At 39.4% G+C, this 18,624-nt stretch overlaps 1 protein-coding gene across 7 annotated transcripts in view; it reads right to left on the bottom strand.

The window, feature by feature from the left end:
* Window positions 1-1,064: 1,064 nt before the first annotated feature.
* The window catches only part of stmn3 (stathmin-like 3), a 58,505-nt gene continuing 40,945 nt past the window's right edge, over window positions 1,065-18,624 (bottom strand). For 2 of the 7 annotated variants that reach the window (XM_028575856.1, XM_028575858.1), the window contains exons 2-5: window positions 8,069-8,164; window positions 6,355-6,533; window positions 3,157-3,348; window positions 1,065-1,377 (exon numbers count right to left, since the gene is read on the bottom strand). In XM_028575856.1, the coding sequence (XP_028431657.1) occupies window positions 1,318-1,377; window positions 3,157-3,348; window positions 6,355-6,533; window positions 8,069-8,164 (527 nt within the window). In that variant the 3' untranslated portion in view covers window positions 1,065-1,317. Of the gene's footprint in view, window positions 1,378-3,156; window positions 3,349-6,354; window positions 6,534-8,068; window positions 8,165-8,405; window positions 8,437-13,225; window positions 13,250-15,802; window positions 15,885-16,263; window positions 16,350-18,624 lie in introns of those variants that run through there. The other 5 variants (XM_028575861.1, XM_028575857.1, XM_028575859.1 and 2 more) reach the window with 5 other exon arrangements.

Genomic DNA, 18,624 nt, shown 5'->3' with positions numbered 1-18,624 from the left:
CCTGTCCTCCCTCGTCCACCTTCCTTCTATAATAATAATAATAATAATAATACATTTTATTTAAAGGCGCCTTTCATGGCACTCAAGGACGCCTTACAGAATTTATAAAAACATTTCAAAAAACTCAATAAACTGTCATACTTTAAATTTGCAATTTAAATTAGAGATGAAGAAAAGTTTTCTACAAAAAGAAGAAGCTTAGAAAAGTTCAACCAGCTCACCTCTCTCTCTCTCGCTCTCTCTCTCTCTCTCTCTCTCTCACTTCCTTTTCCTGCTTCCAACTCAACCAGCTGATTGAGGGTGTTGGCTCTTTCATTTGAACCAATCAGATTTTGCCACAAAACTGCTCCATTCTGCCCCCCCCACACACCTCCACTGCCTGCCAGCCTTCTCTTTACAATGTACACTTTATGTTATGGAATGAACTGAACGTTACCCTAGACACGCTGAGAGCCACCATTGTGTACAGATATCCATGGTGCCAGATAATGAATCCTAGTGACTGATAATTACTGCACAATATTTACTGCTAAGAGGACAAATACAGGTCATGTCAGGTATGCTAACTGAGATGTTAGAAGGCCAATATAGTAACATGCGGCAACATTAGCCTGATAACTTCAAACTGTTTAGGCATGGTAGCACATTAACATTAGCATGTTGTTACCTACAGTGTCACAGATACGTTCATCTGTGTTATTTCCTCAGACTTTGGGACACTCCGTCAAAGCCACAGAAGACATTTTACAACTGCTTTAACAAACTGTCGACTGAATTGAACTTCATGTGCAAAACTATGGTAGAGTAACCCAGTATAAAATGTAATGTGGTAGTAAAATGCATTCTGCTAAAGTATCTAGAGCTTTAAGCTGCTCCATGGCTTCAGGTCTTTGGGATGAAGGTTCTTTCAATGCGCACACATCACATTGGCCCACAGGCCCTTGGGTAGTCCTTGCAGTAGTCATGACAAACTCACAGTAAATGTATCATCTTCATGACCTTTAGTTAGCCATATTTTTCAGTTACTTTACTAAAGCAGTTTTATATTTAGAACACAGATCTTGTTTGGCTCAGGATTGTACTTTATTTCAGCTGAACTTGACTCTGCTATCAGAACATGTATCTGCACTTCTTCAAATATGTGGTTTACCAAAAATGAAACAGATGAGTAACAGTATTTGGTGCTGATTAACAACTAGTTTGGGTCCTGAAAGGTGCACTGTAGGGTGATATAGGTGAATACTGAACAACAGGAAAACTTTGACACACAGAAGATTTTCAAAAGTAACATCCACTGACAGAGGGTAGAAAACCTCTTCAGCCCGAGAGGCCAGCCTGAAGCTCCTTGTTCCTGCGTACCTCAGCAGCGTGGACTTCCTGTAAAATAAAGCAATAAACTGTAAACTGTCATTCTTATGATGCAAAATGAAACTTAATGACTAACAGAAGGTGGGGCTTCTGTGGAACTTGAAACTTAAAAGGTACAACTTTTTTTCTTTTTTTTTTTTATCTCTGAAGACTGGAAACACTGCTGACCACTGAACTGCTAAAACTCCACCACCTTTGTTTCTTTTTACAGTAGTAATTCACTCTATTTTACAACCACCTGGGATACTTACATCACATGCTGTATGTAAAACTCTGTGGATGAAGCTGCATATGTCCAAAGTGGAAACATTTAGAATCACTAAGTTACATTAACAGTGCTCATTTAATAATTACTTTCTATGAATCTATGTATTTATTTTGTAGGGTATTCATGGCATATAATTGATAATGTTTTTCCCTGGCTTACTAAAATTTTATGAACAAACACTTTGTCTTTAAATACAAGATCTGCTGCATTTCATGAGAAGTGAACTAGAATCTGCCATCAGGGACAGAGTCAGTGGCTGGAAGTGATTTGAGTTTGACATCCTATAGTGTGATGCATAGTAAAAGTACATGTGTGAGAGGGTTGGATGGAAGATTTATTTAAATAACTAGAACTTACAGTAACCTCAAATAAAAATCACTTGTGTAACATTAAAGTTACATTTAATCCTTATGAGTTTCATTATATCAAACCTAATTGTAGTTACTCTTTATGTTTGCTATTTCTTCAGCAATAGCCATTCAATTCATTCAGTAATATTAATTCATCCTGCGTTGGATTAAAACTGAGTACCACACAAGAGATTCACACATGCATGGAAGAGCATAGCTTCCGCAGGTGCGCATTTCATAATGCAGAAAAAAACGCCACAGCCATGGGGAAATTATTGACAGTAGATATTATTGACAGTTGCTCTTCTGTCAACCCTGTCTCCTTAAAAAAATATGTTCCCATACAACTAAACTGTATCATCAATTACATTTTAAAGGAAATGTATTTTCTCTCAGATTACACATCCTCGTACCAGCAACAGGTGTATGTTGTAAAACGGGAGCAGTTTTAAACACGTGGTTAACGTTATGATTTGACTACAACTACTTGGGTAGGTTGTTATGGGAAAAAAAACCCTATTGTAAATACTTTGTCAAATATTGTTTTACTAGGTTCAGTCTTGTAAAACAGTCAAATCAGACAAATGTAACCTCACCATGTTCTGTAAGTTTAGGAGGGTACACTACCAATCATGTATCATGACGCATGTACACATTGTGTTCATGTTGCACCTAAAAGTGGTTACACACCAACCAGACAGCCGACCCTCGGGAGAAAAGCCAGTGGAAATGATCAGTCCAAAAAGGTCCAAAAAACTGCCTCGGAACACACTGAGGCGACACCGACTTGAGAAACGTAATACGTCTCAATAGCAGCAGGCGGCGCTACTCTGTATTGTTGCCCAAGAAATGAAAACCGGCAGCTGGAGGATGGTCAAAATTTGTAATTTCAAACAGTATCTATTAATAAAACACACCTATCGTTACCACCAGTAACCAGGGGTGTTGCCAAATTTGAAATCTTAAGGAATAGTTAATTTTTGGAAATACACTTATTTGATTTCTTGCAGATAGCTGGATGAGAAAATGTATTACTAATTAATATGGGGAAAATGGCGATTGTGTCCACTTTATGCTGGTTTGACATAATCCAAATTGTTGGAGAGAAACATTCGGGTCACATATGTTTTATACCCACATAACAAATGATCACAGAATGGGAAGACTTGCTTTTTCACGCAGCCTTTGTTTGAGAGCATGAAGGTGGGCCTCCCGGTTCTCCTTGCTGATCTCCATCTTTTGGATGAGCTTCTCCTCCGTCTTCTTGCTGAAGATGTGGTTCACCTCGCGCACCTTGTGGAGAACCTCCTGCTCGTGCTCCCTCTTCTCCGCCAACTGCTTCAGCACCAGGGCCTCCTGGGACTACAGCGGGGGAGGGGGGGGTCACAGACAGTGAGGGTGCAGTCACTGTGGTGATGGCGGTAATTATGGCAATGGCAGTTGGGATTGGCAGGGATTCATGAAAAAAACAAAAACCAAGTTCATCAAACAAAAACAAAAGGATGAGGGCCTGTTTGTCGAGTAGCTACATTTCCTGACAGCTTTAAAGGTACAGTCAATAAGACATTAGTGCACCACAAAACATAATACATCTGCAGAGGTTGGCTTTAAAGTTTCAAAGTGATTTAATAGTTCATGCTGTTTGGAAATAAAACTTGCCAACCACTGAACTTTCAACACAGTCCCTTAGTTAATCCCCACATCCCTATTGTAACAGGTTTTACTTGTACTGCTTGATTACAGCACTATCTGCTCAGTGATGTTTGTTTCTGTTGCTGTGCCGTAGGTCTATTGTGTTTCTATGTTACATAATTGTCGTCTTGCACACCCTATTAATTGTGCAAATGTATGTGTAATAATTATGACATAACACTTTCTTGTGCCAGTTAGGCGGTGGCGGCTGAGCTGGCAGATATTAAAAAGTCTTTACAGTGTCTGGAATGTGTGTCCTTCATTATAGAGTAACCTTTGGTTTCATCCTTGGTAATCTCAGTGTGCAGTCAAAATATTACAACAAACACAGACATTTAATATATCAAATACTTGGAGAACACATTGTGAAGCAACTTGGTATTAACAATGAAAATGTTTTGTCTGTGACAGACAGTGTCAAGGTTGCACAACTGCACACCAGGTTCTGAAGGCTGCTGCCAGCAAAACACACAATGTGAAAGCTTACATTCCTAGAAATCTGAACTCTGTTGAAGATGTTTTAAATAAAAACAAATAGATCTACTGCACGTTTTATACAGCACTAGAGCACAACAACAATAGTTATTTTAAACAAGTAACATTTTGAAACCTGATTATACAAAATATTTTTGTTTTGTTAAAATATAATTCCAGCCCAGTGATCTTTGTAGTAAAGGTGCAAATACAGCAATTATCAGAAAGTGTCACATATCTATAAAAGGAAACTAAATATACTTTTAAGTTTACATAGCATAGCTATGTTATACTGCTCTTATTATAAAAGCACAACACAATAACCAATTTCATCATAACCTGTTGATTCGATTGATTTAAATTTATATAAATGCCACTTATTTGTGTCGTAACCAGCGCTATAGCTAAAGATGCTAACAGAAGCGCTGATGGATAAAGAAATAGTTCCAGCATGTACGTCCCCCTATCCCAAATGTTCATTTTTACAATCCTTTTACGTGCAGTGACAAACAAAGCTGTGAGTGAGATGTAATTGTGTTGGTAGCTTCCCAGCGAGTTTTATTTAACCATCCCAGAAACTGTAAACACTAAACTGAACCCCAGAATGATAATACTACTACTTTACCAAATAGAACATATGCATGCAAATTTGTATGGACTTGGGTTAAAATGTTTAATTGGAATAAATGTAGTCTGGATCAACTAAAGTACATTTCCAGGAAAATGGCCTGACATCCAACGCCCTCACCTTCTGCTCTCTGATTGGTGGGATTGCTGTGGACGAAGTACACACGGCGATACACTGGTAAGAGCAAATGAGGTTTAGCCATGTATCCAGCTAATTTAAAGGTATAGTATGTGATCCAATACACTTTTTGTCAAAATCAGTGAATATCTCCTCATGATCACCTAGCTCTCTGTTTTCTGTGTGCTTTAAAAAAAAAAAATCCGGTGTTAATACACAGACCTGGCTGTGTAAATGTAAAACAAACAGAAAGGAGTGCAAGAGCCACACAACATTGTTACAGCCAATCAGCAACAGGCAGCGACAGTTGATGGTAGGGGCGGGAGGTATATAATATATAAAAAATATATACACAGTCTTGTACCTTTGACTTTTTGGGGATTCCCTGTTAATTTTTTCACTCAAAATGATATGTTGTATGCTTATGAGTCACGTTACGTCTTGGTTAGGCTAAGGCATGGTCTAAAACTCTTTCTATACAAATTTTTCCAGACGTCAATGGGAGAAATGAATGGGAAATTTACTTCCGGAACCCAAGGTCTCTCGGAGGAGTGGTGGGACTGTTGAGCTCTATTATCTGTCTGTGAATCTGTAGGGCGTAGCTTCTGAAGGGGGGAAGGGGGAGGGGTTATATTTCTTTGGCAGACAAGTTCAAATATCAACAATCTTTACGCAGAATGACATACTGCACCTTTAAATAGCTCACGTTACTGTATTGTGTGAACAGTTAACTTCATTTAATATTGTTTGTGCCATTGTCATTTGCGTCTGCAAATGTTTCACCAAAACAAGCTCCTTCCCAAGACTATTTTGTAGAGCCACTGTCGTTGCGTCCAGACCTTAGCACTGTGCAAGAAATGCAAACAATCCAGAGCGTTTTTTTCTCCTATCCCAGAATGCATCTGTGGTGTAGCCAGACCTTACTCCAAAGCAATGCAATGCCAGACTAGAATCAGTGCAACATAAGGGATTCCCATAAATCATATCCGAATGTAATATCATCTTACAAACTGCAATTTTACATCCATCACATGAATAATACAATGACTGAGCCAAATTTTGATTTCAACTGCTTGAAAAATTAGAAGATAAGATAACTTTTTATTTATTTAATTATATATATATATATATATATATATATATATATATATATATATATATATATAAATAAAATAAACTTTATAAGATCTTAAGAATGACAAGACTTTAGTTAACTCTATTATGGGTTTTAAAAATGGGTTAATATTACATTAAGAGCATAATGTTTAATAAAAACAATCTGAGCTATTATAGAATCAGTACGGTGGGAGAATGACATGAAAATTCTCAACTGAAAATGAAAGGAGCTTGATGAGCTTAATGTGGCTCAATGCAGATGAATCACCTTTAACTAGGTCAAATAAAATAAAAAGATGTGCGGTGGTACTCCATAAGACCATACTGTGATATGTGCATACCTTCCTCCTTTCCTCAGCAGCCTCCAGCCTCTTCTGGAGTTCCTCCAGGGATACCTCCCTCCTCGGAGGGGAGGGCAGGGGCTGAGCCTGGCTTTTGTCCCCAAACTGATCCGGATCCTTAAGGAAGACCTCAAAAGACTGTCCCGATGCTCGCTTGTTCAAGCCCTTCACCTCCAGGTCTGACACAGCCACAATAAAACACAAGTTAGTGAGTTGTTTATTAGGTGCAAGTTTTTTCTTTCTTTCCTTTTGCTCTCTTGTTTTTTTTTATATATAAAAGAGTGGTGGGTGATACAGCTCTTGACTGTATCGCAGCATTGTTGTCAAAAATACTGTATTTGGGGATGCCCTGCAGCGCCCTGCTATGCCCTTCTATGCCCTGCTATGTCCTGCTACGCCCTGCTATGCCCTGAACTGCTACAACTATTATTTCCAGTCATAGTTCCATTATCTTTATTGTTACTATAATTGCCACTGTTCAGCATATCAACTGCTACAATCATTATTTCTCCATATCTGTAGATCTGTATCAGTGTCTCTGCATCCCAACTGGCACCGGCAGATGGCTGCCTATCAGTGTAAAATGTATGCCCCTCTGCTTCTAACCTTAAGATTGACAATTTTCAAGATTCAGTATCTATTGGAAAAGGGTGGCTTTAAATTAACCAAAAGACCACACAAGTATGCTCACACATCCAAACCAAAAAGGGCAGGTGCTGAAAGTGAGCAGATCATAAAATAATCAAATAATTAGTTTCTACACTGCAGTGAGCAAGCTGTTTATTTGTTTATTACAAAAGGCCACACTCCCAGTACAAAGTGCAGCAGAGCAAAGACATGTTCACTTAATTCAGTGCTCTCACACAGAAACCTGGTTGAGTATTTGTCCCATACAGCATATATGACTTTTTTTTCTGCCTTAAATCTGTAAATGCTGACACAACTCAACAATAGTTCACATTTCTCATTATATTTATCTGATTATGCAGATTAAGAAATATCTACACAAGAGAAGTGTGTACCCAAGTGAGTAAGCATATATCTTGCATTCTTGTCTTTTGCTCTTTTACTGCACTTTTAGGTATGGCATAATTTACAGCTTATGTCTTTTTTTTACTGTATTTTAGCATTAGCTAGTTCCAACAACCGCAGGCTCATTCAAAAGCCTGTGGTTGTTATTTGTCACAGGGACTTTATTTGTACTTATACTGTAACCTGCACCCTATTTTCCCATTAATTGGTGTCTAAGTGACTAATGTCAACATTTCTTTTTTGAAATTGGTCCAGTATTGAGCAACAACGCTGTAACTGGCAGTATCGCCAATTTCATCGACTAAAAGTGCTGTTTTTGCCACTGACAGGCTCAGATTATTATTCTTAACTTATTATTATTCTTAAATTAAGTTCTTAAGTGTCTGACAAAATAACAGAAAGGATCTCTACATAGACCTTTTTGTTTAACATGAAACAGCTCATAAATCACCAAACTCACCAGACTCCATGTAAATAAACAGTAATTTAGTAAATAAATGTAAATGGGTAACTTAAGGGTTCATTTCAACCAAACCAGAGTGGAGATTGTTGGAACAGTGGAAAGACAAATCAAGACGGCTTTGGTCAATCTACAGTTTGTCAGACAGACAAGCAAACAGACAGACAGACAGACAGACAGACAGACAGACAGACAGACAGACAGGCAGACAGGCAGACTGACCTCCATACTGATAGAGGCTGTTGGGATGTGGCTGTGTGTAGAAGCAGGAGCAGAGCAGAGACAGCATTGACATCTCCTTGATCTTGTCTGTGTAGGCTGTTACAGAGAGATAAAAGACAAAATGTTACATCTGAAACTACTGAAAACCATGTCAACTCATTACGACAGAATCAAACTTGATTACCTCTTCAGGTAATTTAGTTAGTAATTTAGCCTAATACATTACAGAAAACAGCAAGAAATGATTGGAATTGTGTGCACATTTTCAGGTTCATATTTTCTAGAACATGTCAACATGGTTTAATGTTAAAACACCAACCCAGAGGTCACCATTTACCCAACAGTAAAAACTCCGCTGGATGACTCGCATCAAGGTTTGAAAATGGAAAGTTTGGCAACTTTCCCTCTTTGGCGTTTAGCTTAGCGAAGCACCTTTGAAACCACTGGCTTAGACACGTCATCCTCGCCAACTCCACCCTTTTGTCCAAATATGGTCACTTTTGGCTCCAAATGCAAACTCCTGGCTTCAAAAACGCCACAAACCAATGGGTGACATCACCAATGCTATGTCTATTATTTTTACAGTATATGAGCTAAACAGAAAATAGAGCAGTGCAGCATGTCACAGATACTCCACCCGATATGCAGCTGTCATCCAAATGTGGTGGAAAACTATTGTTTTGGCCGCGGTGTATTCACATAATATTTGTATATTGTGTTTATCTACAGCAGCAGCCTGTAGTTAGCTGATTCCAAATAATTTTAGCATTGTTGTTACTCTAGCTAACAGGAGGTAACAGGCTAAATTCGGTAGCAGTTGTTGAGCTTGCTAACTTAAGAGAGGCAGAGGGAATGTGATTGTCTGAAAGGAGAGAGGGTGGTGACAACACCACTATCATGAAAAGTGGGATGAATTTAAAGTGTTGGGGAAAATGCCATGATGGAACAAAAACAGACTGCAGACTTAGTTCATAATTTGTTGATTTATTTAAAGTGATGGTTCGGAGTAATTTCACCCTAGGGTCCTTTGCATCACGACCTCGAGCCAAAAAGCCAGAAGTTTTTTCCACCTGGGTCGAACATTGGGCGAGTTAGTGTTATCAGCTGAATACCTTAGTGCAGGCGCTAAAGGATCCAAGAGTGTATATTGTACATTACCCCACTAATAATGCCCGAAATGATACCAAACTACAAATGTGTTGTTTACGTTGTCAACATGTTGTTAACATGTTGTTAAACGTGTTGTTAACATGTTGTCTACATGTTGTCTACGTGTGAAAAATCAACGTGTTGTTTACGTGTTGTCTACGTGTGACAAATCAATGTGTTGTTTACGTGTTGTTTACATGTTGTTAACGCGTTGTTTATGTGTAAGAAATCATGTGTATTTGAACAGTTTGGCTTTCAATATTGGACATGTATACAGCACATTCGGGATATGCGTCTCAATCAGGGTTTTTACCGCAGTTTATGCCCAGTTTATGGCCTCTTGCCTGTTTCCGGCTTACTGTACGTACACACCACCGCTGACTTGAGCTGCAAAGAAGCTCTGGCCGTCCTGTCATGGACACTTGTCAAAAAGTACGAGGAAGCTTTTTGACGCTTTGGCCGCTCTGATGTGGCAGCATTATTCGATCATGTTCAACACACAATTGAAGAAACAACACAAGCAGCCAATACATTGACAATAGAAACCTTTTATTAATTACATATATAATGACAGAATTTGTATTGTTTTTTGGTCGCAGCGGTGTCTGTTAGCAGTTAGCTCGCTCGTTAGCCGCTGAACCGCAGCAGAATGCAGGCAGAGCGAGCAGCCGCCAGCTGTTGATCTGTGCAGGACTGTTTAGAGACAATGTGACCGGCAGGTACCTTTAACTGGTCCCTATACACAAACAACGTCAAAACATAAATGATAGGGAACCCAGCTACGGCGATTATGAGCTTTTCCTCCATTTTCTCGGAACGAAAGTTTTGGTAGGAACGAAAGTTTACATCCTATGCACATCCTACAGCCAGCACAAAGGACGTCTATATTCCGATTGGTTGCTGGCGTTTGCCACAGCTTGCCGCTGAACCGCATCATAGCTCATTACCATAAAGTTGACCTACTTTCAACTTTCTGATTGACGCTCTGGTTGCTCAGAACGCCCAAAACGCGACGCCGACAGATTTGCCGCTCCTTGCAGCTGAGAGAAGCCAGCTTCCATTGAAAATGAATGACTTCCGGTAACTTCGGCGGCGGTGTGTGCGCACAGTTATGGTCAGCTCTATGCGTTGCTATGGTTACTGTACACAAACCAACCAACCACAGTTTGCAAGGCTGTAGACATGATAAGAAGGAGAAACACAGCTACTTTTAAACATTATCAAAGACTTATCAATATCAATAGGTTTTTGGATATGCGCACACATCGCTACGCTGACCAGAAGCTGGTTGAAGGAATGAAAGAGGGAGGCAGTGTTTACACGGTCCAACAAGTCCTCCACCGCTGGTAAACTTAAAAAAAAAATCCTATTTTTCATGGCTACATGTAAACGGGAATATTAGTTGAATATTCAATTTCATTAGCTATGTAAACAGCTTAGTCGAAATATTGTCTTTTTTGGAATAAGGGCTAAAACCGGAATATTAGGTTAATGTAAACGTAGTCAGTGTTTGTTCCATTCAAAGTGGGAAGTCAGACTGGTAGTCATACATCTGACATCATCACACATGCTTTTGGGGATTTAAATAGTCAAATTATGATATTTGAGGCCACTTACAAAGTAACAGCAGCCAAGTACAAAGCAGTGGAACAATCCTTTTTTTATGTCTGGAAGCTTTTATAGCGTGACTGAAACTACAGCACATTACAGGGCATTTCAGGGAAAGTTGTTATTTTTAGGATGGTTCTGAATTATTCACATGTACTTCAAAATCACTTTCTGGCTGTACAACCTTCTGGGATTATTCTGTGTTGCTTGCTGCTGGCACCAGTATTCAATATGGAATCATGAGGAAAGAATAATACCTGTAAAGAATCATTCAAATTTCATTCTGCTCCAAACAACCCATCTGATGAAATAATCTTATTACTGCACATATTCAGATGCTGTTTGCATAGAGCTCATTTTATGTTCACATCCAAATACTGTATTTACATTTTGTCATATCCCCTTTTCACATAAGATAATCTGATGGGTAATCCAATTGATTAAAAACATGAATTATTAGAATATCTTGCCCTTGAAAGCTGCCTTAATTATAACATAACACAGGCTGTTCTCATGAACCATTGGTACATACAGTATAGCTACAAAAAGTGGCAGGAAAGTAAACTTTTGTCGGCTAAACTCAACTGCAGTGGCCACTAAAACAACTTAAACCTCATGGTGCTCCATACCTGGCTACCAGTGACAGCTAAACCGAACTGTCATGAGATTGTCATGTGACCAGCTGGCGGTCACCATCATTTTGTAGGATATCATACAAATTGTTGTGCATAACTTTAACACAGCTAACCACCTTAAAAGGCAGCGTCTGTCTAATAAGTATAGCAACACTCCTACTTCTAATTGTAAATGAAGAAAAAAATACTTTCTAAATATACCCTTGTTGTAACTTCAAAAGTTCTATGCTATCAAGATAGGTTTCTTTCACCACTGCAATATCTATTTTTTTCTTCTTCCAGAAGGTAGAACTTTTCTTCGTTTTATGGGGTTATGAATCCGTGGTACATTCAAAGTACAGACCTGAATCTTATTACATCTCAACTGTTAATGTAGATATAGGACTGAAAATATCATGACACACTCTATTTAAGAGACAGACTCTTGGGCTTTCCAGGACATCAGGCTCGTTCAAGATGAGCTGCGCCTCGCCTGTAAAGTGGACGAGTGCAGATGGCAGCAGCCGGGGGCGGTGACAAAAAGCCGCGATAAAGTTGCTAAACAGTTTACACCCATTTCCAGCAGCCTTCAGCCTGAACAGGAAGTCACAGAAACACTCACATCCTGTCAGGTCCAATTCCGATTTAATAAAATGTTATCAGACCCATATATCAGCTTGTGCACTGTCTCCAGTTATTATTATGTCAGAGTAGCTGTCAAAATGCTCTACATGCGATCTGTTGCTAAAGGTAATAAACAACAAACTGTAGATCATCTGTAATCTGACCAGATTTAGTCACTCTGATTTTTAAATGTAACTATCAGCCCCACAACATTCTGTACAGAATAAGCCTTTAAATCAGGGAACGTTTCCCCTTTGCCGCCCAACCCGGAAAGGTGTAACACATGCATATAGTTAGATAAATTCATAGATGTGGACTTTAGATGCAGTGACTTGGACTCGAGTCGACTCGAGTCACCGTTTGAATGACTGCAAAAAAAAAATAAAAAAGACTTGAGACTTGACTTGGACTTATAAGTTAATAACTCGAGACTTGACTTGACTTAAGGCATGATGACTCGTTGACTTGCGTGTAATCATAAGTTTCAATGTAGCAGCGCAAACTATGAATCATGATTGGACGACTCAAATAGCTCCCCGGTATGTGATTGTCATGATTGGATGATTGTCAGTAAAACTTGTTGCTTTGGCAACACGTAACATCAAAGACCCCTGATAAAGCCTTATTAGTCAGACCAGACCACCCCAAGTGTGTGTCTGTGCCACGAGTAATCCCTTTTGGATTTAAAAATTTCACTCAAGATGGAAAAAACTGTTGAATTCGAGATTTATCAAAAATTCGGACTTTGTGTCACATGTTTGATCCAAGCAATCGCCCATTCGAACAGGCTCACGCTCCAACAGTTTAAATAAATAAATGTTGACTTTTGCTTTTACAGCATTCTGGGATGGGAGGAAAACGTGCTCTGGTTTATTGGCATTTCTTTAAACCAATCACAATCATCATGGGCGGCGCTTAAGCTCCGCACGAAGCCGCTGCAAAATATCCCCTGGAAGGAACTTGTTTTGGTGGAACGTGTATGTTCAAAAGTTGTTTTAGTCGTGCAACAGAAAACTCAGATTGGACAAATAGTGCATTAATTTATATAGGTACAAGTATAAAAAAAAAAATGAATGAGAAGAGCCTGAACAATGTTAGAAAAGAAAGTGCAATCAGTGTAGCATCTAAGATAAAGTTCATCATGTGTAAACTGACACAACACCTTAAAGTATGCTCAGTATTTATTCTTGCTCTTCAAGGAACTGCATTAACTTATTAAAAGTACAACATGTTCCCGTGGAGTCCAGGGCTGTAGAACAGGCAACAAATCTCACTCAACAGGATGAAGATATCATCAGAGACAACAGCCACGGTTATGGCATCAAGTCCGACCTGTTTGGGAAGAAAGGCTTCAAAAGCTTTTTGCATACAGCACCAACAGGAAATGATCCTGTTTTGGTATCAGAGCAGAAGACTGAAAAAACAACTGAACCAGAGACAGTTAACTTCTCAGGCATCTAACTTCAGCAAGCCACTGTTAAATGTATTTGAACCAACAGACAAGCATTGAAGCACTGTTCACGTTCAAAATCTAAGGCTGTTCGGCTCATCAGCGGTGGGGCTGCAAGCAGGGCAGCTTCTAACATTTGCCCAGCTTGTTTCCCCAATAACTTAAGATCCAGACGCCCAATGTAGTGTTAAATGTGGCTTAAAACTGGATAAAAAGTAAATCTATGACAGCTTCTGGCAGACAAGCACAACACAACACACAATGCTAGAGCTGTCAGTCTTACGCTGTAATACCATTCGAATACCATTTTTTTCATATGCAGCCTGTTATAAATATGTAATATACTACTCAGGCTTATGCATTGTCAATGCCAAAATAAGCATGTGGTTGTTGTTACACATTCTGTCCTTCCAACAGCCTGGCCTTGAAGGGGATCTACGTCATGGCCAACAGGTTCTCACTCCCATCTCGTAAAATACAAACGCTTGGTCAGGTGCCTTTGTTGTCCTTATTGACGCTAAAAGTCTTCTTTAGCGTCATATAACATGCTTTAACTAAACACGCTTGGTCGGGACTATTGGCGTCCCTTTTGACACAGTTATGTTAAGGAAATGGTTGTGGGTGGGCTTACGTTTCTGTGACACGCGGGAAGAATGGGACGGTTGCGTTTAGGAAAAGGTCATGGGTGGGCTTACGTTTCCGTGATATGCGGGAAGAACAGGACGGTTGGGTTTAGGTAAAGGTCGTGGGTGTGCTTACGTTTCCGTGAAACGCAGGAATAACGGGACGGTTAAAGAAGAAAGCGACTTTAGGAAATGTGACAAGCGGGACACATTTGGGTGAAAGTCCTGTGTTTGACCCGTGGAATTTCGGCCTTATATACTACTAGCTAAACCCCGTGTAGCTGCCTGCTCTCCCCGGTACGTTATACAAACACGCTGAAGGACGCCTTTTTCGTTGCTTCTGATGCTGACAGCCACTGTCCAAACGTCCATATTTTACGACTTCGGAGTGAGAATGGGTTTGTTATGGTGCATTGCATTTCTGGCACGCAGCCCTCTATTTACATTATTTTCCACCACGCACACAGCGACAAACACAAAACTCTGTAATGAAACATTATCTAACAAGTGTATTGAAGCGGCTCTGTTGTAAAGGCTAACGTTGCCGGTTAGCACAATGACATCATGTTAGAAAGCACAGCCGAAACAATTTGTCATAAACTAAGTAAAACTAACAAAAGTGTTAGCGACGATGCTAACGGCATTGATAACTAAGCCAAACAATGCTGTCACTACTATTTTATTGATTTAAAAGCAACCTGTTTCTTGCAGATTGTCACATTCCTGAGAATACAGCTGTTAGAAGGTAATATATGAAGTCAAAGCTAACTCTGACAGCTGTAGGGCAGTTAACATAATCTAGTGCCCTATATTTAGAGTGTGGCCAACTCAAATCATGGGGCCATATTGGATACCAACGTCAGATGACTCTACAGTGTAACCCTATGGGGCGGATATGCTATCTTGAAATAAATTGCTTATTTTCACCTTAAACAGGCATATACATGTTATTATCAACGTTTGTCAATATGTAAAAAGCCCTTACGGAAATATTCCAGTGTATATTTACCTTCTATATCGTAAATGGGCCTCGCCTAATAAGTCTCTGAGTAGTGTTTACCTTTCTAATGTCCGCTAGCATACAGACTAACTATAGCTAGCTTTGTGTGTAACGTAACAAAACCCACCCATCTCGTAGGAGCGAAGCTTTTCATTCAATGAAATTATGGTAAAAAAGGAGCACTAACGCCACAGGTCTTATGTTGACAACGTGGATGCAGATATAGGAAACTCCAAAGGCAGTCGTAATATTTAAATACCTAGCAGGCTAGGCTAACGCTGCTGCGCTAACGTTAGCAAACATCGGCATAGCTGCCTAAACTTGTAAAAAGCCGAACAACATCCCCTTCCAAGCTGTGTTTCACTTTCCCTCTAATATTATTATGAAGATAATAAAGACACCTGGACTCAGTTGAGACCAAAAGCCATAGCTATGACTGTGGCAAGATCACAAGCATTTAGGTACATGGAGTGCTAGCGAAAAAGCTAACGCTAGCATAAGGCTAACTTCAAACTTCATTCATTTCTAAAGCAGTGTTAGAACTTTTTTTCAGCAATGTACACATTAACAATGGTATTACTATATTTGTCCTATGTAATTTGTCATTTATCATATCAAAGAGAGATATTGACATTTACATCACACAATAATGAACAGCTCCCATACCTTTTGCCTTTTTGCTCTACGGGGGGACTTGTGAAATCTTTTTCTGCTTCCCTGTCTTTTAGGGCTTTGACTCCGAACTTCGTTATTCGAATATCATTCAAATATTTAAAAAAATAATGATATTCGAACGAATATTAGGCAGCCCTTAATATTCGAACCTGTTATGGACGTTATTTTTTGTAAATGTGTTTGCTTATAAACGTTGTTTTCAGTTCAGATTCCGAGGCTTTTTCACACATTTCAAAATGTAACTACATCGTTGCGGCAACGCACGACTCTCGGCCGTGGATCGGTAGCGTTGCATTTCCCCAATTCTCAAAGAAAGCTGGCCAGCTCAGCGGCATCTTTTCCCGTGGCGTGCCGCTGTCTCTCACTGCAACCCGGTCTCACGCCAGGTTGTGTAATAGTCACGTTATTTTGATTCATAAATTTGTCTACCCGCACCCTTCTCCCCTTTCTACCTGCCTGCTCAGTGCTGCTGCACATGAGGAGAGAGCACAGAGGGGGGGTGGGGGGCTGCTCCTCAGTCACAGAACAGAAAGAGAGGTGACTGTTTCGCAAGACGGCCACAAGAGAGAAATACCTCGCGTGCTCGCTGGACAATATCTACTGGCTACTTTTTTTTTTTTTTTCTACAGAAAGTCGCCAGATTTGTCGCTAGTCGCTTTTGTTAAAATGTCGCTAATGGGGTCTGAAAAGTCGCTAAGTTGTCAACACTGCCCACACACACCGGCTTGACGCACACACCAGCACACAAGTATAAACATCAGACCCCTACGTAGGCTACGGTGAAAGCTCCGAGCTTCCTGTTGAAAGCATACTGTTTGTGTTTAATCCTGGGTCTGACTTTTAAAAAAAAAAAAAAAAAACTGAAGGCATTTAATGGTCAAAATGGTATTAATAAATATTTGAATATTAATATTAATAAACAAACGAACTTGAATATGATTTTTTGGGCAAAAGTCAAAGCCCTACAGTCTTTCATTGCAGCCAAACGCAAAACAGTTGGGCATTTTTTCTGTGATTTATGTCATTTTTAAAATATCTTCTCACATTTTTCCACTATTCCCTGCACTATATCAATGGGAATCAGATGAATGTTGGTATCAAACATGGAGTCCATGAAACATGTGACCACCTCGGAACCAATCACAGAATTGTATATTCAGAACATTTGATTCCCTAGTTGACCACACTGTCTAAATATAGGGCACTAACATAATCTTTAGCTGTCTCCATGAAGCTCCCAGCTAAGCTCCGACACAGTTTGGAAACCAGAACGAGCAAACTATTGATAACATAAGCATTTTGGCTCGGTGGATGTCGATTTGAAAGTCATGTTAAAACTATTTCCCATCCTTCTTCCAATTTCCAGCCGCAGCCTGTCACCCCCCCCTGTAGGCCTACTAACATTACTCGGTACGTAATGTTAGCTCACAATGCCCTGCGTTTCTCACTCCCGTAACTTATTGTTCATCAGACGTGACATGAGAAGAGGGAGATTAGCTAACGTTAGCCAACCTATTTATAAAAAAAAAAATCACATTCGAAAAGTAATTTCAGCATTCGAATAGTATTGATTTGAATTATATTCGATTGGAATTCGTTTCCAGCCCTAACACATGCACAAAGGGGATATGACGCCATCGACAGACAGAAATGTTGCATATTATATCTTTAACAATGTCAATAGTACAGTAATAATTATTACCATTAGTAGGTTTCTCACAACTTCTCACACATATCTACTACAAATATGTAAATACTGTGTTTTAACATTCATTTAAAAAAATAAACATCACAAATTCAACCAAGCAGAAAAGTTCCAACTAATATCTACTTCCGGTCCATGCAACGTATCTTTCGAAAAAAATATGAATGAGGGTCAATGGAGAGATAATAATTACTTTTTGATCCCGTTTGAATTGAGCCATGGATTACAAATATGATGTTCGTCAATTTAAAACATTATTTTTCAACCGAAGAAAGTCTCAGTTTATTGTTAAACTGTTGAAGTACAATACTGTGAAAATACGTAATTAGAAAGACTACAAACTTCATGGATGACGTCTCTCTGAAGCTACGATATCTCTGTGTATCGTACCGGGGATGTAACGTTACTCTAATGAGCAGAGAATCTCGCTTGTTCTTTTGCTTCTCTGCTGAAAACACTTGACTGGATAAAACACATCAGTTAAGATAAAGTTACATGTGTTGTGGAACAGAGCTAAGCTAGCTAACTAGCGAGCAAACCAAGCATCAAGCTAGGTGAGGTAGATTGTGTGAAACGGGAGATGTAGTCCACTGAGCGGAAACACTCACATCCTGTCAGGTCCAATTCCGATTTAATAAAATGTTATCAGACCCATATATCAGCTTGTGCACTGTCTCCAGTTATTATTATGTCAGAGTAGCTGTCAAAATGCTCTACATGCGATCTGTTGCTAAAGGTAATAAACAACAAACTGTAGATCATCTGTAATCTGACCAGATTTAGTCACTCTGATTTTTAAATGTAACTATCAGCCCCACAACATTCTGTACAGAATAAGCCTTTAAATCAGGGAACGTTTCCCCTTTGCCGCCCAACCCGGAAAGGTGTAACACATGCATATAGTTAGATAAATTCATAGATGTGGACTTTAGATGCAGTGACTTGGACTCGAGTCGACTCGAGTCACCGTTTGAATGACTTGCAAAGAAAAAATAAAAAAGACTTGAGACTTGACTTGGACTTATAAGTTAATAACTCGAGACTTGACTTGACTTAAGGCATGATGACTCGTTGACTTGCGTGTAATCATAAGTTTCAATGTAGCAGC

This window comes from Perca flavescens, chromosome 4 (genome assembly GCF_004354835.1).
Source record: "Perca flavescens isolate YP-PL-M2 chromosome 4, PFLA_1.0, whole genome shotgun sequence".
Taxonomy (NCBI): Eukaryota; Metazoa; Chordata; class Actinopteri; order Perciformes; family Percidae; genus Perca; species Perca flavescens.
Note: the sequence above shows the minus strand (reverse complement) of the source record. Positions and strands in the feature narration are given on the sequence as shown.